The sequence below is a fragment of the Uloborus diversus genome, chromosome 1 (assembly GCF_026930045.1).
Source record: "Uloborus diversus isolate 005 chromosome 1, Udiv.v.3.1, whole genome shotgun sequence".
NCBI classification, from domain to species: domain Eukaryota; kingdom Metazoa; phylum Arthropoda; class Arachnida; order Araneae; family Uloboridae; genus Uloborus; species Uloborus diversus.
Window position 1 is genome coordinate 162284305 of NC_072731.1, and position 20587 is coordinate 162304891.

General features: G+C 33.7%; 1 protein-coding gene across 2 annotated transcripts in view; it reads left to right on the forward strand.

The window, feature by feature from the left end:
• Nucleotides 1–20065, forward strand: part of LOC129233306 (histidine decarboxylase-like) — a 37454-nt gene extending 17389 nt beyond the window's left edge. For both annotated transcript variants that reach the window (XM_054867358.1, XM_054867365.1), the window contains 8 exons: nt 380–523; nt 807–873; nt 2968–3130; nt 4118–4188; nt 5901–5920; nt 7809–7907; nt 16318–16419; nt 19002–20065. In XM_054867358.1, the coding sequence (XP_054723333.1) occupies nt 380–523; nt 807–873; nt 2968–3130; nt 4118–4188; nt 5901–5920; nt 7809–7907; nt 16318–16419; nt 19002–19622 (1287 nt within the window). In that variant the 3' untranslated portion in view covers nt 19623–20065. The remainder of the gene's footprint in view (nt 1–379; nt 524–806; nt 874–2967; nt 3131–4117; nt 4189–5900; nt 5921–7808; nt 7908–16317; nt 16420–19001) is intronic.
• Nucleotides 20066–20587: the final 522 nt, after the last annotated feature.

A 20587-nucleotide genomic window follows, 5' to 3' on the forward strand; every position in this document is an offset into this window, starting at 1 on the left:
AGGAGCATACGAGGACGCTCAATGCACAGGAGATATCAGATGACTTTATACCGTACGCATTTCATCTTCATGTTTTTTGGTTGGAGCCGTACCTCTAACACATTGACTAAATATGTTTAGCTATTTCTGTGAAGATTTAATCAATGCTTATATGAGATTATTTGCATTCGGCTCGATTGTGGCAATTCTGGACTGATGAGCCCAAAACAAGGGCATTACTCTGTCTTGGAACGCTGTAACTGAACTGTTCGTTATTCTTTCAATCGTCATTATTTTCGGTATAAACTGAACTCAGTAGTTTAATTTGCTATGGAATGTGCTATAAATTGCCCCGCTTATCGAATCAAGCATTATCAATTTAATGAAACTTTCTCTTTAGGCCCATTCCTCTGTTGAAAAAGCGGGACTCATTGGTCTGGTGAAGATGCGTTACATAGAAAGCGATTCTGAACTTAGCCTCCGAGGAGATAAACTGGAGGAAGCAATTATTCGTGATAAAGAAAAAGGTCTCATTCCGTTTTTCGTAAGTACTACTGTACCACTTAAAAATGTTTTCGAATATTTTAAGTTCAAATTTTGCACAATTTAGTGCCGATTTTTTTCAAAGTATTACCAATGAAAGCGTTTAGCTGTACAGTTTATTTCTTTACTCCGATATTGTTGCATAGTTTTCAAAAGTCTTTGCGAACATTACAAAATAAAAAAGGGGGGGAGGGGGAGTGAAGGAAAGAAAGCAAAGCTAAAACGATTTGAAAAAGTGACTGTTTATCGTTACGTTTATCATTAATTATCCTCTCTTCCTACAGGTCTGTGCAACTCTCGGAACAACTGGTGCTTGTGCTTTCGACAACCTCAAAGAAATTGGCGTTATTTGTAAGTTGTTTGGTTATTAGTAAGTTACTGATTATTTAGATTTTAAGTTTTTACTGTCGGGAATACTTAAAAATGTGTCGACGCGTTCAATTACTGAGCGCCTCATTCAAGCACGTGAATCGAAGAAGTAGATATAGTCATAGCTGCCAACTTTTGAAAATCTAAATTAGTAAAGATAAAAAATAACAACGTAAAATAGCAGATTACTGCATTTTTACGTGTTTTGAGGTTACAAGAAACCACTTTTTCAATGCAAAATAAATGTGCGCACGGATGAAAAAACTCGTAACTAAGACTTTTGTTCGTAGAAACTACGATTTTTTCGTGTGTTTCAATTGTCAGCTCTGGGTATAGTCATAGAGGAGATACAATGCTATCTCTCCTGTAATACTTATTTCTTAGATTTGTTTCTCTCATACGACGTCTTAACGCAATCGATGATTCATTGTTGGCTGATTTTAGGCAATGTTAGATTGATACGTTTCCAAAACCACATTATTGTTTCTACTCCCATATTTATTATATATCACCCAAAACATGACAGCACATTTCTGCCGTGGAAATGTAAAGGGCAGTATCTGCAGAAATGAGTTTTGAGAAAGCTGAAGAAACGCGTTTTGGATTCCATACTAACAATTACGAATGCACCGATAAGCAAATTGGCCGATTACTGATTACCCGATTAATCGACTGTTGATAATTGGCCAATTAGTGATCATGGTAATTATTTTTTATGCTACTAATTTTTCCATTATATTTTTTGTTCATAGTTTCAACCTTAGAAATGGTTAATATTTTATCTCTGAGAGACAATTTTTTTACTCTACTTTCCTAATTTTTCCCAAAATAATTTCAAAATGTCAACTAATGTCTTTCAACCAATTTTTATATTATTGTTAATAAAATTACATTAAATAAAATTACATTAAATTAGACATGAAAGTTAAAAAATATTAAGGGGTAGCCAATTACCATCAGACTAATTTAGGAGCACCTTTTATCATTAGATTTTTTTTCAATTATTAGTAGTTTTTTAATCCAAGAATTTTATTCTTTATAAAAATTATAAGATAATCTGAAAGCAGTATAGTAAACGAGAAAAGTATCGACACATGAAAAATGTTGCAACGTGGTATACATGTGCATATTTATTCAAAATAGAAAAAATAAATTTAAAAAACCATTACTTCAACCATCAGTTTGTAAAAGAAAATAATAATAATGAAGTATGCGCACATTTTTTTTAACCAAATGATATATTATAATTTTATTTATTTATTTATTTGTAGAATTAAAAATTAATGTAAGAGTAAGTTAGCAAAATGTGTGATGTAATTATATGTATAGTTATAAGGAACAAAATAACTGAGGAAAAAAAATGTTGGCTCACCAAAAGTTGAGGGAAGGGTAGTCATAAAAAGCTTAGGAAATGATCCGTTAATATTTCATTCAGTTTTAAGCACTTTCTAAACCATTTGCTTCGTTTTTACTCCGTACACTTTCATACTACATGTACATATGTTACAGTAATGTTTGCAGAAAGTTATATTGAACAAATGTATTCATCATAACTCTTGTTGAAGGTATGCTTAAAAAAATATTTTGTAAAATATTTATTCCACCGATTAATCGGTGCTGCCGATTTATTTCATGCGTAAAATGTTTTGGTCAGGAAAAATAAACCTTAGAAACAAAGTCACAAAAATTTTGTAGTTAATATTCTGCTGTCTGTGTAATTTGTATTGCTCTTTGTTTGCTTTATTTTGTACGTGATGTGATTTCTGAATGTAATAATAATATTGGATTCCAAGAAAGGCGTATGCTAAGCAGGGGGGGGGGTCATGGCGCAGACTGCGCGATTGAATTTTTTAGGGGGGTTGATTTAAGGGGTATTTTTCTCATTTTGGGGGAGGGCTCTAGATTTGGGGGGGGGTCTTCGCAATATTTAGAAAGAATGTGCGCCCTTGAACTTAAGGGGGGAGGGCACCCCAGTGTTTAAGCTTTTTACCTGTGCTTCTTTCTAAAGCAAAACCAAATACTGACATAGATTCGTGTTGTATTAAAATTAAAATATTGCGTTTGCAATTTTTCCAGGCGAGCAGGAAAAGTTGTGGTTGCACGTTGATGCGGCTTATGCTGGTAGTGCGTTTATTTGTCCCGAATTCCGGCATTGGCTGGATGGTATCGAGCATGCAGAATCCATCGCATTCAATCCTTCGAAGTGGCTGATGGTGCACTTCGATTGCACTGCTATGTGGTAAGCGATTTTTTTTTTGTCAGATTTCAGTATTAAAAGCCACACTTAAAAATAAATTGAATGGATTGTATTATATGTTTTTAAGCACTGCAGTGGCAACCCTCCATTCCTGTTGTGAAAGAATTTAGAATACTGAAGAAAAATTTTTCACTTTCATAATGTTAAAAAAAATTATAACAATAATTTAGAAAAAAGCTCGCAGACTTGTGAAACATCATTTCAAACGTCTTAACCAAAACTTAATTTTTAGTTCAATCTTATAAACATTTGAATTGATTAGTAAGAATTTAAAAGTTGTTTTTAGATTTTAAAAACTTCAATTTTTTTTTCAAACGTAAAATCTTTTACACAAATGATGTTTACAACTTGTTAGTAATATTGTTTTTTAAAAAACCCAACTTTCTACCAAAAGTCTTGGGCAGTTTGCACGGCATGAGCACGGCAAAAATTCTCTTCTATTATGATACAATTCGGTTTATAAATGTTTTTCTCTCTAAAAAAAAGTTTATTAGATGCGATTTGAAAAAAAAAAATCCAATACTAAGAAAAATTACTTTGTAAAATTTAATGCAAAAAACATTTAACTAAGGCAGAAAATAAATATATAAATAAAAAAAAAAGAATTGAAAAGGGGGAAAAGAGAAAAAAAAAAGGTTTGAAACGAAAATTCTACTTGTGATATTTTTTGCATAAAAATACTGAATTATATTTTAAAAAATAAATAATTAATAGAATTGAATTTTAAATAAATTTCTGAAAATATCCTCAAAAAGTGATATTGCACACACAAAATGAGAAATAGCTTACGTGCAATATATATTTTGCCGATAGTACAAAGAGTCGCTTCCATATGTTTTATATTTTAAAAATAGTTTAAATAAACTCATTCGAACAAGAAATGACTTGAAATACAGTGAAAAGTAATAAAATAACAATACCCACTAAATGGTTTTTAGAGGCTTTTAACACATTTACGTTTTTTCGTAGGGTCAAAAACAGTGGCCGACTTCATAGAACATTCAATGTTGACCCTCTTTATCTGAAGCATGAAAACACTGGTAAGTGTGCATAAGATATTACCATTTTTGATAGGCAAAGAAGGTTCTACTTTAGGTACTACAGTACTAAATCTACTAACGAAGCATTTGCTATCAAATATTCCGGAATAAAGTGTGTCGAAACAAATGCTTTTGTTTTGAATCAGATCTTAATTCCAAAAAATCAAACAAAAAAAAATAATTTGAATTCTGAAATTTTGAATTCAAATTATTTTTTTCGCTATCACGAGTTGCGACAGGATTACTTATTAGCTACTACCCTACTCACTTGTTTCTAGAAATGGCTCCTGTCCCTCCTCTTCGGCGGTTACGTGGGTACAGTTGTGTATGTGTATGTGTAGGCTTGTGAATGTGCGTAGACCTGTGTGTATGCACGCTGGCGTGTGTGTATGTGTGTGAGTGTGTATGTGTGTGACTGTTTATGTGCGTGCGTGTGTGTAGGACATGGACGCCACCGACCAGGAGAAGCGGCTACCGGGAGGAGTCGAGGCCTGCAGAGGACGATGGGGTTGAAAAAGGAACCAAACATCAAGGACGGTCAAGTGAAAACAATTAGCAATCGCGATTGCTCAAAAAAAAAAAAAAAAAGGAATTGCTTGATTACAGTATTATTTTATAGGTGAAAAATTTTTAGAGAATCATCTCATTGAACCAAATAAAAACGACAAATTAAAAACCAAAAACACTCTGCAAAAAAAAAAAAAAAAAAAAAAAAAAAAAAACATAACAAGTAGCATTGAAGTTCCCTTTATGACATTTGCTCAATCATATTTGACTTTACTGAACAACATCTTTCTGGTCAGAAGCAAATGCGAGCATTTCAAAGAAGTCATTCCAGGTAGATGACAAATCTAATTTATGTACTCAAGATTGACTAATTGCACTATCAACTTTGTCTGTCTGAAAGGGGGAATTTAATTTTTTTAATTATACATTTTCTTTCTCCAATATACGATTGAACTTGATTTTTATAACCAGAAGTAATTAAAGCACTATATGCGGATTTTCTGTTAGCGCATAAACCAAGTAATTAATAGCATAGTATATCAGAAATCCATGAAGTTACACTTAAAACATTATCAAACCATATCTGGTACTTACCTCTCGAAACTGTGTCTCTATTTTATTTAGTGGCAAAGTTTCAACCACAGTTAAGACGATTAGTGGCAGAAGTGGTGCTTAAAACAAAAATTATAATATGTTTCTAAAATTTATTAAACTCATATAAAATATACTTGTCTTACAAAAATCGTTGTATTATTTAATAAAAGAAAAACTTTTTATTATTCGTGTAATTTTAAGGACTGTTCCAACTTCAAGGCGTTTGAGGCATCTCTAGAAATTATCCAAATGAAGGAAAAGTTTGTGCAGGGTATATTTTTGATAATTGGAACAAGATTAGATGGTGGAAGTATTTATATATACATACATAAATTGCGTAATATGCATGTCCTTCATGGTATCATTTTCTTACATTCTGCAAAGTGTTTGACATTTTTAGCTTAAATTTTCAATGGTTCTTTCTAATCAGGCTAGGAGTGTTTCTGGTCATTTTCTTTTATTTATTTATTTTATTCTTATTATTATTATTATTATTAAAATGTTTTTTACTTCTTTAATTTTTAGGAACCTAAATTTGAAATTCTTTTTGTGCGTAAGTGTAATGTACATTTTACACGTATCACATTACAATTTTTTATATTTTTTTATAGGTCTTGCAGTAGATTTTACAGTAAGTGCCTTTTTAGTTATTGAAAATGAAGTTCAAGTTGAAAGCATACTTTTAATTTTTCTAAAACTTTTGGGCATAACTCTCTTATTGAACGATATCAAATTTATCATGCTTCAACAATGATAACAAAATAGTAAATTTTAGTTGACCCCCCCCCCCCCCTTTTGGAAGCACTTAAGTAATATTGTGTAAATACAGCAACATGTAAGTATTATAAATACTGATCACCTTTAATTTAATTAACTTGTTTTTGTGTAACAATAAGAAAATTCCAATTATTATCATGACAGAAATTAATTCAGTGTGCTTAGGGAAACTATTCATAGTACGTTAATTGTTCTTTATAAGTACAGCAATAAATTTGTGCCGCCGTTTTTATTCAAACAGGATAAATCGAACGTTATTTTGTATTTATTTGTAACGAAATTAAATGTGTTTTTAATCGTCAAAAGTGTTTAAGTTTTGATAAGAGCGGGGGGGGGGGAGGGAAGTGCGTACTAGAGTCAATAGTATGAAGGGAGCCAAGATTTTTTCTTTTCTTTACCTTTTTTTTTTTTGTCCATATATCTGTTTATGCACGTGGGTCTCGGTTTAAGTTGGTTCTCTTAAAATTAATCACATCTACTTTCCCTTTGTGATGATTGCGTAAAATTTTACAATTTAGAGTAGTTTGATCGATAAATGCGAATTTAACTTCGATTTCACGTTAATGAATTAATAACATCGTTTGAAATAATAGCATTCAGTACCAAGACATTCAAAACATTATTCTTGATGTGCGTAATTTTAAGAAAAAAGCAGTCTTCTTTTACGATTGTGTTGTAATTATTTTTGGGATTTAAATGAAATGTAGGGCAGCAACACAATGAATGAACACCCCGAAACAGTGGGATTTTTTTTTTTTATCATTTCCTTTTTGGAGATGTAGGGACTGAAACTGATGTTGCACTTCATAGAAAAAACATTCGAGATCTTTTTCTTTTTCTTTTTTTTTTTTTTTTAAACACATTTTGAGCTGTTCATTCACTTTGGTCGGTTCGTCCTATTGCCCGTTATCCTTTTCAGTATCTTGGTTGCTTTGACTCCTTGGATAGAACTGTAATTGGAAAGCAAATGATTTTTCTGCAAAAGTTTCCTAGTTTTATATAATTAATTTCCCGCGATTATCGTTTCGTGCAAACAGCAATTTTATGCTTTGGCAACATCATTTTTATGTAGCACGATAGAGATCTATCCGAGAAGGTCTTCGAACCTGTATTCTTTTCCTTTACCATTGAAAGAGGTAATCTAAAAAATTGCGCTTTAGAACTTCAATTTTATAGTAATTTCGGGGGAGTGTTTTGAATTCCCCTCTTTCTAGCATGATCGAAGGTCGCAAAAAATTGCGCTTTTTTGTAACTTCAACTACGAATATTAACATAGGGAAGTCCCTGAATCCATTCCTTGTCCCAACAATTATCTGAGCTCTCTACAATCACGATTTTAAGACTCGAATTTTGCAAAATGCCCAGAGGGAAGCCTCTAAACTCCTCTAAATAACATCGCTAAAGATCGTCTGAAAATGAATGTTTTGAATTTTCAATTCTGAAAAGTTTTCGGGAAGCAGATTTGAATCCCATTCCTTTCCTTAATGGCATCAAACACTTGCGTTTTAGAACTTCAATGAGGAAAAATTGCCGGCTTAGTGTCCCTCAAGGAAGGGGCAATCGCCCCTCCCTTGTATCTGTTCTTGCTGGAATACACCATTTTTTCTCACGCTCGGGTTGAACCTGCATCACTAAATCAAGTCCGGATATTATAAAATCGAAAAGTTGGTGCTGCCAATTTATTCGGTAAAAATTGTTGTTCTTTTCTTTTTTCCTTTTAACAGAGCTCTTTTCTTTGACAGCACTGGCAAATTTCTCTCAGTAAACGCTTTCGAGCGCTCAAGCTCTGGTTTGTTCTCAGGAACTATGGAGTGAAAGGCTTACAGAAGCACATTCGCCATGTGAGTATAAGCTTGATCGTATTAATGAATTTTTTAAAACTTTCCTAAAACGTCATTTATTAAAAGGAGAAGTTGTGGCAAAGTGAAATCACGGAACAAAGGCGGAATATTTACTTTGTTTTTAGCGCCACTTATCTATTAATATTTAAGTATTTAAGATCTTATGTTGTCTATTACAGTCAGGAAAAAGTTATCTCTGAAGATTAAAGCATACGATAATACAAGCGATTTTCAAAAATTAATCCTCATTTTGCAATGTTTGCAGTTAGTCAAAAATTAATTTTAATACTACGTGTATAAAATGATAACGTTTTGTCATTAATAACTTTAAGCAATAAATTAACCCAACTAGTATTCGCTGCAGTATTTATTTATTTAACATAAAGCTTATTTTTATTTTAAATATTTTTTGCGATAAATCAAGTGAATGCGGGGCAAAGTGCATGGGGCAAAATGAAATAGTTCATTTCGCTTACTTATTTAATCATATATGAAGTCACTTACATATTCATTTATTAATTAAATAATTTATGCTCCTTCATTTAATAATTCCCTTATTTTCTCATACATTCGCTATTTTATTCACTCATTTATTTTTTCTCATGCATTAATTATTTTGTTAACTTATTTATTTCATTATCTATTCCTTTATTCATTTATTATTTTATTTACTTATCTATTAAAAAAATATTTTGAGCATATAAAAAATAAAATGTTTTATTAGAAGAATATTTTATTTTTCACTTTGCCCCATTAAAAAAGAGTGAACATTTTCCACATTTTTTTTTTTTTTTTTGAAGGTACTAATTTAGCACCAAAAATTAAAAATAAAGTTTCAATGCAAGTTTTATTATAAAACTAGCTGCGTCACCCGGCTTTGCACGGTGCACCTCGAAAATAATAGTTATATCTAGTGACGCGTGTTCAACAAACAGGTTTGAACAAAAAAAAAAAAAAAAAAAAAATCAGTCAAATTTTGCGGCAGATTGCAGAAAACCCCCCAAAAAAGTAAACATTTTAAATCCCCTAATTACAGGAAAAGCCTCAAAACTAAAAACAAGAATTTTACCTGTTTATATTCGAGAAAAAATGGCAACAGATCTTTCACACATCTCAATGATTTTCTTCACCGCTATACATTTTAATAAAAGCGTTGTTGCGGAAAGTTGAGATGAAGCACTGAATAATAATTTGAATGGAGGAAAGCCTTCGAAAAATAGGGATTTTATGTCGAAATCCAAGCTTCATAATTAATAGTTTTTAATTGATATCTCCGCTAATTATTATCGGAGGATTATGTTAAATAGCCAAACATGAAGACGGGAACATTACGAATCCATCGATACCTGGTTCGATGGTCAGTTCACTGTCGTTCGGGAGAAGAAGCTCGGACATACATAGATACGCAAGGTTTTTAATTATATAACAGATACATTGTTAATTTTTTATGTACCGTAATTTTCAAAGCAAATTTCCAATTTGTTCATGGTAAATAAAGTAAGTTATTTTAACCATTTCACTTCGCCCCACATTCCCCTACTTAGTGCTGTGCTTTCTTATGAGTGACTTTTAATGTGGTTAGAAAAAAATACTTTGTAACTTTTAGTTATAGATTTCGTCGATAAAAAGACGAATGGGCGAATATCAAAAAAATCAAAAAATGAGTTATGACCCCCACAGAAAAGTCCAAAGTCGATTTCATAATATAATGAATAGTCTTGTCAATGAACGGTTTGAAAAAATAAATGTAAAACAAAACATGTAGTTTTGCAAATTGGCACACACGTACAGGAATTGCTCCTGAGGAACATATTAAAAATCCTGGGTGGTAGTGGGGGAGCTTGCAGTGCCACCTAGGATTTTAGATGCGTTTCTTCAGTTTTCGTCTTATATCTCAAAAACTATTTACTTTGTTGTTATTTGAGTTACAAAATTGTTAATTGTTGATGAATTAAAGAGTGTAAAATCATCTTTAAAAAGCTTTTTTTTTTTTTTTTTTTTTTTTTTGTAGCTACAGAGGTGTGAAATTTATTAGACTCAAGGAGAGAAAAACAGGAAAATCGAATACTTCGGCTTAAAAATAGCCTCTAGATCCTCTTTAAAAGCCTAATTACGTTTTTCGAGAACAGTCGAAGAACTGTACACATTATTTCAGCGCTAAATTTTCCGTTTGCTTTGAGTTTCCCCTCTATGGCGCCACAGATATGGCAAAGAAAAGTACATATTGGTCTCTAGAACATAACTTGCACATATTTGACCCAGTGAATCCTTTTCTTTGCCATATCTTGGGTGATTTTGGCCTTCCTGCGTGGTCTTCGAACAGGCATCCAATTGGCGATGAGTCTTCGATGGACCAATGATGGTTCCACCTTCACACCATATGCTTCAGACTATTAGCAAGGTCTTTACTAGTTGCTCTTAAGTTGGCCTTGACCATCTAAATAAGTTTTCTTTCCATTCTTGGAGGCCTTTTGCATTTTCTGCGGCATTTTCTCTACTTCTTTGGGTTAACTGGTATGTTATCCTTGACTGAAACATGGATTCTGCTGACATTTTTTGGGGTAATAGTAAGTTTTTTTGCATGTTCCTTTTGTGAAAAGGTATTTTGGTGCAACATACACATAAACAATGCTTTCTTGCGCGGTGAGAGATTAGGCAGCATACCCATTTCACAAAATTCACAAAAAGCCGAAGTTCGAAGGGAAAAAACACGAAAAAGAACTCTAAAACTGTTCCTTGAAGCCACTGTGCAAAACAAAATCACTCATAAAGCAGGTATTTTGGTGGTCCTAGTGCAAAAATACACGAAAAAATACTTAACACCACTCGCAGTTGCAGAAAAAGCTTCGGAAACAGAACCGACCATAATGACGGAGGTTATCAGATAAGACTTGATGCTGCCATAGAGGGGAAACTCAAAGCAAACGGGAAATTTAGGGCCGAAATAATGTGCATATTATAATTCGATTATTCTCAAAAAACATAATTAGGCTTTTAAAAAGAATCTAGAGGCTTTTTTTAAGCCCGAAAATTCAATGTTCCTGTTTTTCGCTCCTTGAGTCGAATAAATTTCACACCTGTGTATAATAGTTTGTAAGATATTAAATTTCAAAGTTTGAATTTTTGAAAAACTGACCATTTTTTCGCTCTTTTCTATTTTTGGAGCCTCCTTAGTGATTGATTTGATGTGATTCTTTTCTCTTTTCAGTCTGAAGTAGTGAAGGTCATTACAATGATTTTATTTCTTGAAACTGGAAAGCAGGTGAGGGAACTTTAAGTCCTCGTTCCTCGGTGGTAAGGAAGGGGTTCACACGACCATCTTGATGTTAAAGTGCGCGTTTTCAGTTTCCGACTTATGTCTCAAAAACTATTTACTTTCGAGCAAAATTGTTGCATGATAAATTTAAGAACGTAAAATTATCTTTAAAAAGATTTTGTTTAATTTTATTGTATTTGTAATAGTTGACGAGAAATTAAATTTCAAAATTGGCGAATTTTCGGAAAACTGACTATTTTTTTCGTTCTTTTCTATATTTGGAGCCCCTGGAGGATTTATTTGATGTGATTCTTTCATCTTAGGCCGTTAAGGCATATGCTCTGGTAGTTTATGCAAGCAATGCAGCAGTTTACTCTTGATTTTCTACTGCCGCATCTTGTACCACATCCTTTTGTTCACGAGCAAAAAATCATGGAGCAAATGAAATCAGGCGCTGGAAGCCTTGAAGTTGTTAAAGGTTTCCACTAAGTACTGTCTTTTTCCCATCCCCAGACGTCAGGTGGAAGTAACCTCCCAAACCACTTTTGAACCTGGTGGTCAACTCTAAATGAACGAAATTTTGCGGCATCTTCAGTTGGTGGGAAGGAAGCGAGATTTGATTTATTTATTTCTTTCTTTTGCTTCTCTTTTGAAACATATGTGTGTGTGTGTGTGTGTGTGTGTTCACTTAGAAAAGTACTGTTCGTGCGAACAAATTTTCTTTTGCTTACCATTCCAATTTGACTTCATTTTCAACAGGTGGGGTTACAATGTAAAAAAAGAGGAATAGGGACCTTTGTTCAAGACGCGCATGTCAATAAAAAAATAAAATAATAAATTTTTAAAAAAAGAAGCAATTCTACCTGATGTGAAGACGAAGAATGACCAGGAAGTGGATCAATACGTCCTGGTCATCAACTCTCTACTGACAAAGACTTTAAGTACCCCCACCTGCCAACCAATTTCAAGAAATCAAATCACCCTAACAAAATGCACTACTTCAGACCGGAAAGAGGAAATAATCATATTAAGTAAATCCTCGGAGGGGGGAGCGGGGGGGGGGGGGGGGGTAGCTCCAAAAATAGAAAAGAGCGAAAAAATTGTAAGTTTTCCGAAAATTACTAACCTTGAAATTTAATTTCTCGACAATTATTATAGATACAATAAAATAAAACAAAAAAACTTTTTAATGATAATTTTACGTTCTTTAATTCATTAAATAAAAATTTTGTTTGCAAGTAAATCGTTTTTGAGACATAAAACAAAAATTGAAAACATGCACTTTAATTTCAAGATGGCCGTGTGAGCTCCTTCCCTACCACCGGGGACTTAAAGTACCCTCACCTGCTTTCCAGTTTCAAGAAATCAAATCACCATAATGACATTCACTACTTCAGACTGAAAAGAGGAAAGAATCACATCAAATCAATCACCGTGGAGGCGCCAAAAATAGAAAAAAGTGAAAAAATGGTTAGTTTTTCAAAAATTCACAAACTTTGAAATTTAATGTCTCAGAAACTATTATAGCTACAATAAAAAATAACGAAAGCTTTTTAAAGATAATTTTACGTTCTTTAATTCATCAGTTAGCAATTTTGTTCGGAAGTACTAAATAGTTTTTGAGATATAAGACGAAAACTGGAAAAACACACCTATATATAAAATCCTAGGTGGCGCTTCGAGTCCCCCCCCCTACCCCCGGAGACTTTTAATAGTTCATCAGGAGCCCTTCATGTACGTGTGTGCCAATTTGCAAAACTACATGTTTTTTTCCCCCTCCCTTATTTTGGCCTTCGTTTACTAGACTACAATGGGGATCTACAATAAATAGTAAAAAAAGTTACCGTCCCTCACACTGGTGGCAGTTCTCAAGCCATACAGTAAACTGGAAATCTTTAAATACAGGACCTGATTACCGCGCAGGCCGACTAGGCCTGGACCTCGGCCCCATGTTCCTAAGGGGTCCCAAATTACTTAAAGAATTATGCATAGCATTGCAACTATATGAAAAATTCATGTATTTAAAATTGATAATAAAAAATATGACAAACAAATTGGAAAAAAAAAAAACATACCTAAAGGAGAATTTTTATTCATTCTGCCAGTAACGAATTTACTTCGTCACAATTATGAGGGGCACCAAAGAGGACTTATAAACGCATATGATAAATGATTTATATATAGTTCTGTGATAGACAAAGAAGTCCCTAAAAGTTTATTCCGACGGATTCTAAACTTGTAAATCAACCACAGCATAGTCTTCAGGGAGCCTCTAAATTAACGTGGGTCTAGGGCCTCACTTTTAGTTAATCGGACCCTGTTTAAATCGGTTTACTGCAAAATGCTTAAAAGTGAGATACGCCCATTCGTATTTTTAGCGAAGATTTTAATAAATCATCCTTTGAAAAGAGTAAAAAAAAAACTTAAGATAGATACAAAAATGTTGCGATTGCCGAGTAGCGAAAGCTGTCGACATGAACAGCGGACGGTTCATTTTGATAAGTTTTTAAAATAAATACCATAGTGAATTAATTATATGCAAACCGGATTTTTTGAAGCTAGAAAATCAAGATTACAACACGTTTCTAATTGTGTTTTAAAGCTAATAAAATGATCGAATTCTTGAAAAGCAAAGTTTGGATTTTCACTTTCGATTCCCCCCTCCCCTTTTCTCCAAGAGAAAAAAGTTTGAAAGGATATGTTTTATTACTTTTAAAACAATTAAAATGTATACTATTAGATAATTTGCTTTGTTAAGTTTTCTGGACTTTTTATTTTAAGATCCAGCAGCATTTTAGAATGTACGAGTAGAACTAGTTCGTCAGCTTGAAGCCAACCCCCCAGAGCCACATAATCTTTCCTCCTAACAGCGATGGATTCCCCCCCCCCCCCCCACCTCCTCTGCTTTGGGAAATCAGTGTATTTACAATTATGTGAGCGTTGCATTATTTTTAATGCAAAATGTATTGAGTATCTCCCCCGTCCCTGCATTTTTATGATCGAGTCTGCGGAGAACAATCGAGAACGTATATAGAAAACTCCCCCTCCTCCCCCCCCCCAAAAAAAAAGATACCACTTCCCAATTTCAGTGGTGCAGTCTGTGCCATCCTTCTTCCCTCTCTCTTTGAGCACCCTAAAGTATTTTTTTTAATTACGAAAAGTTTGTACGTGCCTATTATTTTGCTTCGTCCAATGCATTTAAACAATGGTGCTGCCATCTATTGAACATAGTCAGTATATTTCATTATATTATGTGTTCCACGTTAAAAAAACAACTAACACGGGTTCTTGAGGAGCCCTCTTTAAATGACATGGAGTACCGTGCAGCCCGTGGTGGTAATTTGTTTTGGAACCACTCCCCCCAACCGCAAGAAAAAGTTCTATGGCATCATGAAATTTGAACAATTTCATAAATAACTTGTTTTGTTTATGGTATGGCAAAATTTTAAGTTAAGACAAATATAAATTATAAACGCATTTTATGCATATATATGCATAAAAATTTTTGCATCAAACTTATATGAGATCCATTTGCCATCCTTCATGTCCAAAAATATGATTAAAACTAACCATTTCCCCCTACAAAATTTAATCCTTTCCCCCTCCAAAATCTTTTTCTGGCTATGCAACTTTATGCAAGAGATTTTTCTATTTTTCGGTCCCTGATACGTTTACGCGTGCAGCTCGAACTTACTTTTTCCCTCAGAATTGTTTGACGTTTTAAAAAAATCTCTTTTGTTTTCAACGTTTTTTGAAAAGCAGTTTTCATTTATTGTTTTTTATGTTATCAAAAAAATTACTCATCCTTTTTTATGTTATTAAACGGTATTGTTAAAAGCGCGTCTATTTGAGATAGCTTTTGATATTACGACGTTATTATTTGTTAATCGCGTTTTCGTTGTTTTTTTTCCCGCGTCGATTTTTACGAGTAAATTATGATGTTATTTTTGTTTTGATTTCCAGGATATTTATTTGCTAAAATTACTTGCTGGATATTATCAAGCAAATCCTTTCGTTTTACAATTCTTTTTCTTATTTGGAAATTGTTTGCCCCTTCATCCCACTTAAAATATTAAACAACTTACAGTATTACGCATTAATGCTTAATAATTTTTAATTTATTATCATTGCGTTACGATCCTCCTCTCTTTTCTCTTTTGATGTTTGATTCCGTGATATCCCATTGAAAATCCTAGCGTTATTTTTATAAGCTTTTGGACGAAAAAATAATTCGTTTTTTGTTTGCTTAAGACTATCCATTTCGTTATTTTTTAAAAATTTTACTTGCTGCTTTTGTAGAGAATTAAGTTAATTAAGAAAATAATTTTTAAAAAAGCTACACCAAGCATAAAAAATTATGCTTCTGGCGATTGAACCGTTGTCAATAAATTCAAAATACGAAGTTCATATTATGTATCCATCTTCATCTCTTTATTATTAGAATATTTAGTCACGTGTTGACACGCTATTCAACCGTCGAAACAAGAAACAGGAGCAATGATCTGACGTTTTGAAGCATAATCTGTAGTGAATCACTTCTTTCCAGGAGCACTGAATATTTTCAGAAATCTTTTATAATACTTTGCACATTTTATCATATAATTTTTATGCTTACACTCGGAAGGAGTGTTTAGCACCCCCAAAAGCATATGTGAGACATTTGAAAAACTTAAAAAGTTATACCGTTACATGTAAAGTAGTCATGAAAAATAAATTATCTATGAAGTAAGAAATACGCTCAATTTTAATATTAAATTAAATAAATTGCTAAAAATGTAATATTATAATGATAACAATTTTTCAGCAATCAAATGGAGACTAAAAACCTGTTCTAAATGAATTCCATTAAATACCTTTGTTATCAGAAAATGCTAACGTCATATATTATTTAAGGAATAATCATTCTTAATTTCCGTGTATAAGCACTTAAATTTTTGTCTAACAGTTATTGGGGGGGGGGGGGGGGTAGAAGTAGAGAGTCACACAATGAGAATAACTTACACAAATTTTATCGGAAATGAAAAACAGATTACATCCCATTTCAGTGATAAAAAGAAAATTCATCAAAGCATCAGACACATGAGTAAATAAATTTCGCTAAAAAATTATTTTTTTAATAAAAAGTTTTTTTTTTTTTTTTCTTTTTCTTTTTAGGGCGTCAGTTTGGCTGCGGAGTTTGAATCACTGGTTCGGGCGGATGACCGATTTGAAGTTCCAGCTAAGCGACATCTTGGTCTCGTCGTGTTTAGAATTAAAGTAATTTACTTTCTTTTTATTCGTTTAAAAATTTTCCTTATTACGTAAAAGCCGCCGCTTCTATATGCAAGAATTTCAGGGTTGCATCTATGCTTTGCCTTCATCAATAAAAGGAGATCATTGACCAGAAATGAAAAGAAAAATACTCTATTATAAGGCTTTATTGCAGTAAAATAAGAGAAAACTAAAAACGAAAATATAGCGAATAAGAAATAAAATAACTTAGATTTAAAGTAAATAAATAAACAAAGGGAATTCAGGAATGTTTATTGTTTGTATAACGACACAATTTTATTGGGCCTGTAATACTCAAAGGCTTTATCAAAAGGCATGATGTTTTTTTCATTCCTACACTTGACTTGAACGTCAGTGCGGTTGTATATGTGATCAAATTATGCATGAAAATACATAGCAAAGATCAGCTAAAAAATGGTTACTGCTTCTGAAATTAATACAAAAACTTGAGCAATTTTCTTAAATATATAGTGGTTGGGGGAAAAAAATAAGAATGGCCTATAAACATGCATTTAGCATCGAAAGACCCGTGAATAATACTTTTGCTCAGATTAGAGTGACAATCTATTAAAGAGAGCAACAGTATGGGAAGAAAATTTGAAAAGACCACGGGCACGTGAACATATGATAGCACACGCTGTTTAGAGTAGAAGAAAAGACGTTGAATTGCAGATATGGATTTATAGATTTACTAGTGGTACCCGCACGGCTTCGCCCGTAATAGAAAATTTAAAAGGTCTTTTGGTTCGCCTGTATTTACAAATAATGTATTGTGAATTTTCTCGTCAATTGGCTTGTACTCATGTTACGGTTACACGTTATGATAATTTCGTATCTCGCCAATTGGCTTGTGCCCATGTTACGGTTACACGTTATGATAATTTCGTAATTTATGATAGTTTTTTTTTCTTAAAATTGGAATAAAAAAAGAACCACATCGAATTTTCGAAAAATCGCTTCGAGGTGCACACCCCCATGCTACATACTAACTTCGTGCCAAATTTCATGACAATCGGCCGAACGGTTTAGGCGCTATGCGCGTCACAGACATCCTACAGACATCCTACAGATATCCTACAGACATCCAGACATCCAGACATCCTCCGGACAGAGAGACATTCAGCTTTATTATTAGTAAAGATTATTAGTACATGTTTAATGTTTATTAAAATATCGAATTTCGAATGCCATTGACAACATAGCTCTACGAAGCCTTGCCATCAGCAACATACTTTTCTCCATCTTGGCACAAATCTTGCTAAATAAACTAACCACCGAGTGTAGTCAGGTGTGCACCGAGTTAAAAGCTTTGGGAGTGGAAAAATTCGCCATTTAAGAAAATTCTAATTTTACCGAATGATAAAACACGAGTATACATACTAGGAATGTGACTTTTTTCTCCTTTTTTATGCATTTGTTTTTATATTCTGCGATTGCAATTGATGAATTTGGGTGTCCTGGTTGCACAGTTGTCACACACCTACTGTCGCAGTTGTGTCTGAAAAAACTTTCCACACGAACACGTATTAACTGTTTTAAATGAACGATGCTGCTGCCTATAGCAACTACAAAAGTAGTTTATAATAGGATAGCGATGTTCGTTATGAAATAAATGAAAAAACGTTTTAATAGTTTTGTAAAAACATTATTCAGAATTATGTGTGCGGATTAATAATAACTCAGAAAAGAAATCTCCCATTCCCTGGTGTTCCGAGATACTTAACCGCGTAATGAAGTCTTAGAGGAGCGATTCATCATCTATGTTCTATGATGCAATTTCAGAACTGCACAGTGGAAAAAAGAATTCTAGTTAGAGATGAACCCCCCACCCCACACCGCCTCTCAAATTTTGAACGATTAATCTGTAATTTAGAGGAACAACATGGAAAAGGTAAGAAAATTACAAACGAAGAATTGGTGTTATCGTTACTTGATGCATGGCCCCACCAGATGGCGCTGACGCTTAACGGGCCCTGACAGTTTATGACTTTTCTTTGTTAAATCAATGTCAAAGTTTCAAAATTTGTTTATTTTTGATTTGATGTCACTCATTTTGACCGCAAGAGGCGCCGAACGGAACCCCTGCATCCACCAATCAATGGCAATGTAATGGAAACAGGGGTTCCCTGTAGCGCCCTCTTTGTTGCCATGAATTTCAGCGATTATCACGGCCTATAAGAATTAAGGGGGGGGGGAGGGCATACTTGATGTTATTTCATTAGTGCGAAATATCTATCCGTTTGCAAGAAATCAATTTCTGAATATTTGACTCTAATTTTGTAACATTTTGACTATGACTCTGTATCTAGGAAACCTAAACAGCAGGAAACAAAAAGAAAATTTAGCAGTGGAAAAGTAGAGAAGAGATATGATTGGCTGCTATTCAGCGCCGTGGTTTTCGGTTTGTAACTTTGAAAAAAAAAAAGAACCGAAAGGATCAGCTTCTCGGGCCAAGAATGGAACTCTTAAAGAATACTTCTCTTTCCGGTTTAAGTCTATCATTATCTTAACTTATTTATAACAAGTTGTGACAAACAAGTACTAAACATTACTTTTCTTTTCACTAGGGCCAAAATGAACTGACAGAGACACTTTTGAAGAAAATCAATTCGAGTGGTAGACTGCACTGCGTTCCTTCCTCCCTCAAGAGTAAGTACGTGATTCGTTTCACGGTAACTTCACCCCGGACAACCTACAAGGACATACACGAAGATTGGACAATCATCCAAATGATGTGCAGCCAACTTCTGAACACAGCTCCGTCACCAAGACGAGCCCCGTTCATGGCCGACATCAGGAAACGCAACCCCACTTTCGGCACCAGCATGCTGCTCATCAACAGTCCGATGACACCCAAAGTGATGAACGGAAGTTACGTGGCCCTCTTCGAGAATGGGGACAACCTCAAAGAGCTTCTGGACAGAAACGGGGCCTTGAGGATCGCTTGCAAAGATTCCCCTGTTCTCCAGAGAAGAGTCAAAGGGATGGTTCCAGGAGGGAAGCAGTACAGCTTGGATACTCACATCGACCTCATGATTGCTGCCAATTCTACAAAGAAGAAGAATTCTCCGAGGAATAGCGTGACGTCCGTTGGTGATTCGACTCTAGAGGAAGACTTCGAAGAAGAAGAAGATTTAAGCGAAGAAGATGTAGCGAGATGTGATAAGTGTGGGCAAAAGATCCGTTAGCGCCTTCTCCCTCTGCATTGCATTTATTTTGCTGCTCGTGAGAATCCACTTCCTGCTTCGTGGATATATTTTAATGTTGTTCAAATAATGAAATTTTGAAGAAAATTTTGTTTTTAACATTTATGGGGCCACAAACCTTGTTTATGCTTATACAAATAGTTAGTGAGATCAATTTTGTTTTATTTTGACTTATGATCGGTATTATGCAAAGTGTAAAACGTGTCAATATTTTTATTTCGTAACAAAAATCTTAATATTCTTACAAATATACTCTTTATCGTGTCTAAACAGCTACTCCGATCAAACTGCTTATTTTCTCATGTAAAATGCTCTCGAACACTAAAATGTCAAGACCAAAAAGCAATTATTTCATTATTTTAAAGGAAAACGTTGTTTGAAAACTAAATGTTTGCATGTCAATGCTTCCCCTAAATAAAACATCAAGTATCATGCAGTTCGTGTTTTATTTTATTTCTTTTTGAACTTCCACTTTGTCGGCGTAACGATGGGGAAATTTAAACGGAAGTAACCTTCCAAATTGATGACGGATTAACAGCAATTTAGTGATATCTCACCACTTTTAATGGCAAAATGAATTAGATTGGAGATTTTTGGCGAGCTTTTCCAATGAAACCCATAGGCGAATAACGGTACTCTGCAAACCTACCTTTCCTGCATCGGTTTACTACAGACTAAGAAGTTGTTGGTATGAAAAAGTTCCTCTTTTCTCTCGGTGTTGGCTTTATATTGTGACTTTGTTCCTTTAACACCTTATCTTGTGAATAATCTTTACGAATTTCTAATTAAGAATTGGCGTAATTGAAGAATCTATTTACTTCCAACGGAATGGAAGCAAAGCATAAAATATAGAGGTGCGACATCGATGGCAAAACATCGATGTTTCAAAACATCGATGTTAGAAATTAAAACATCGATGGTATTGATACATCGACCGAAAAACATCG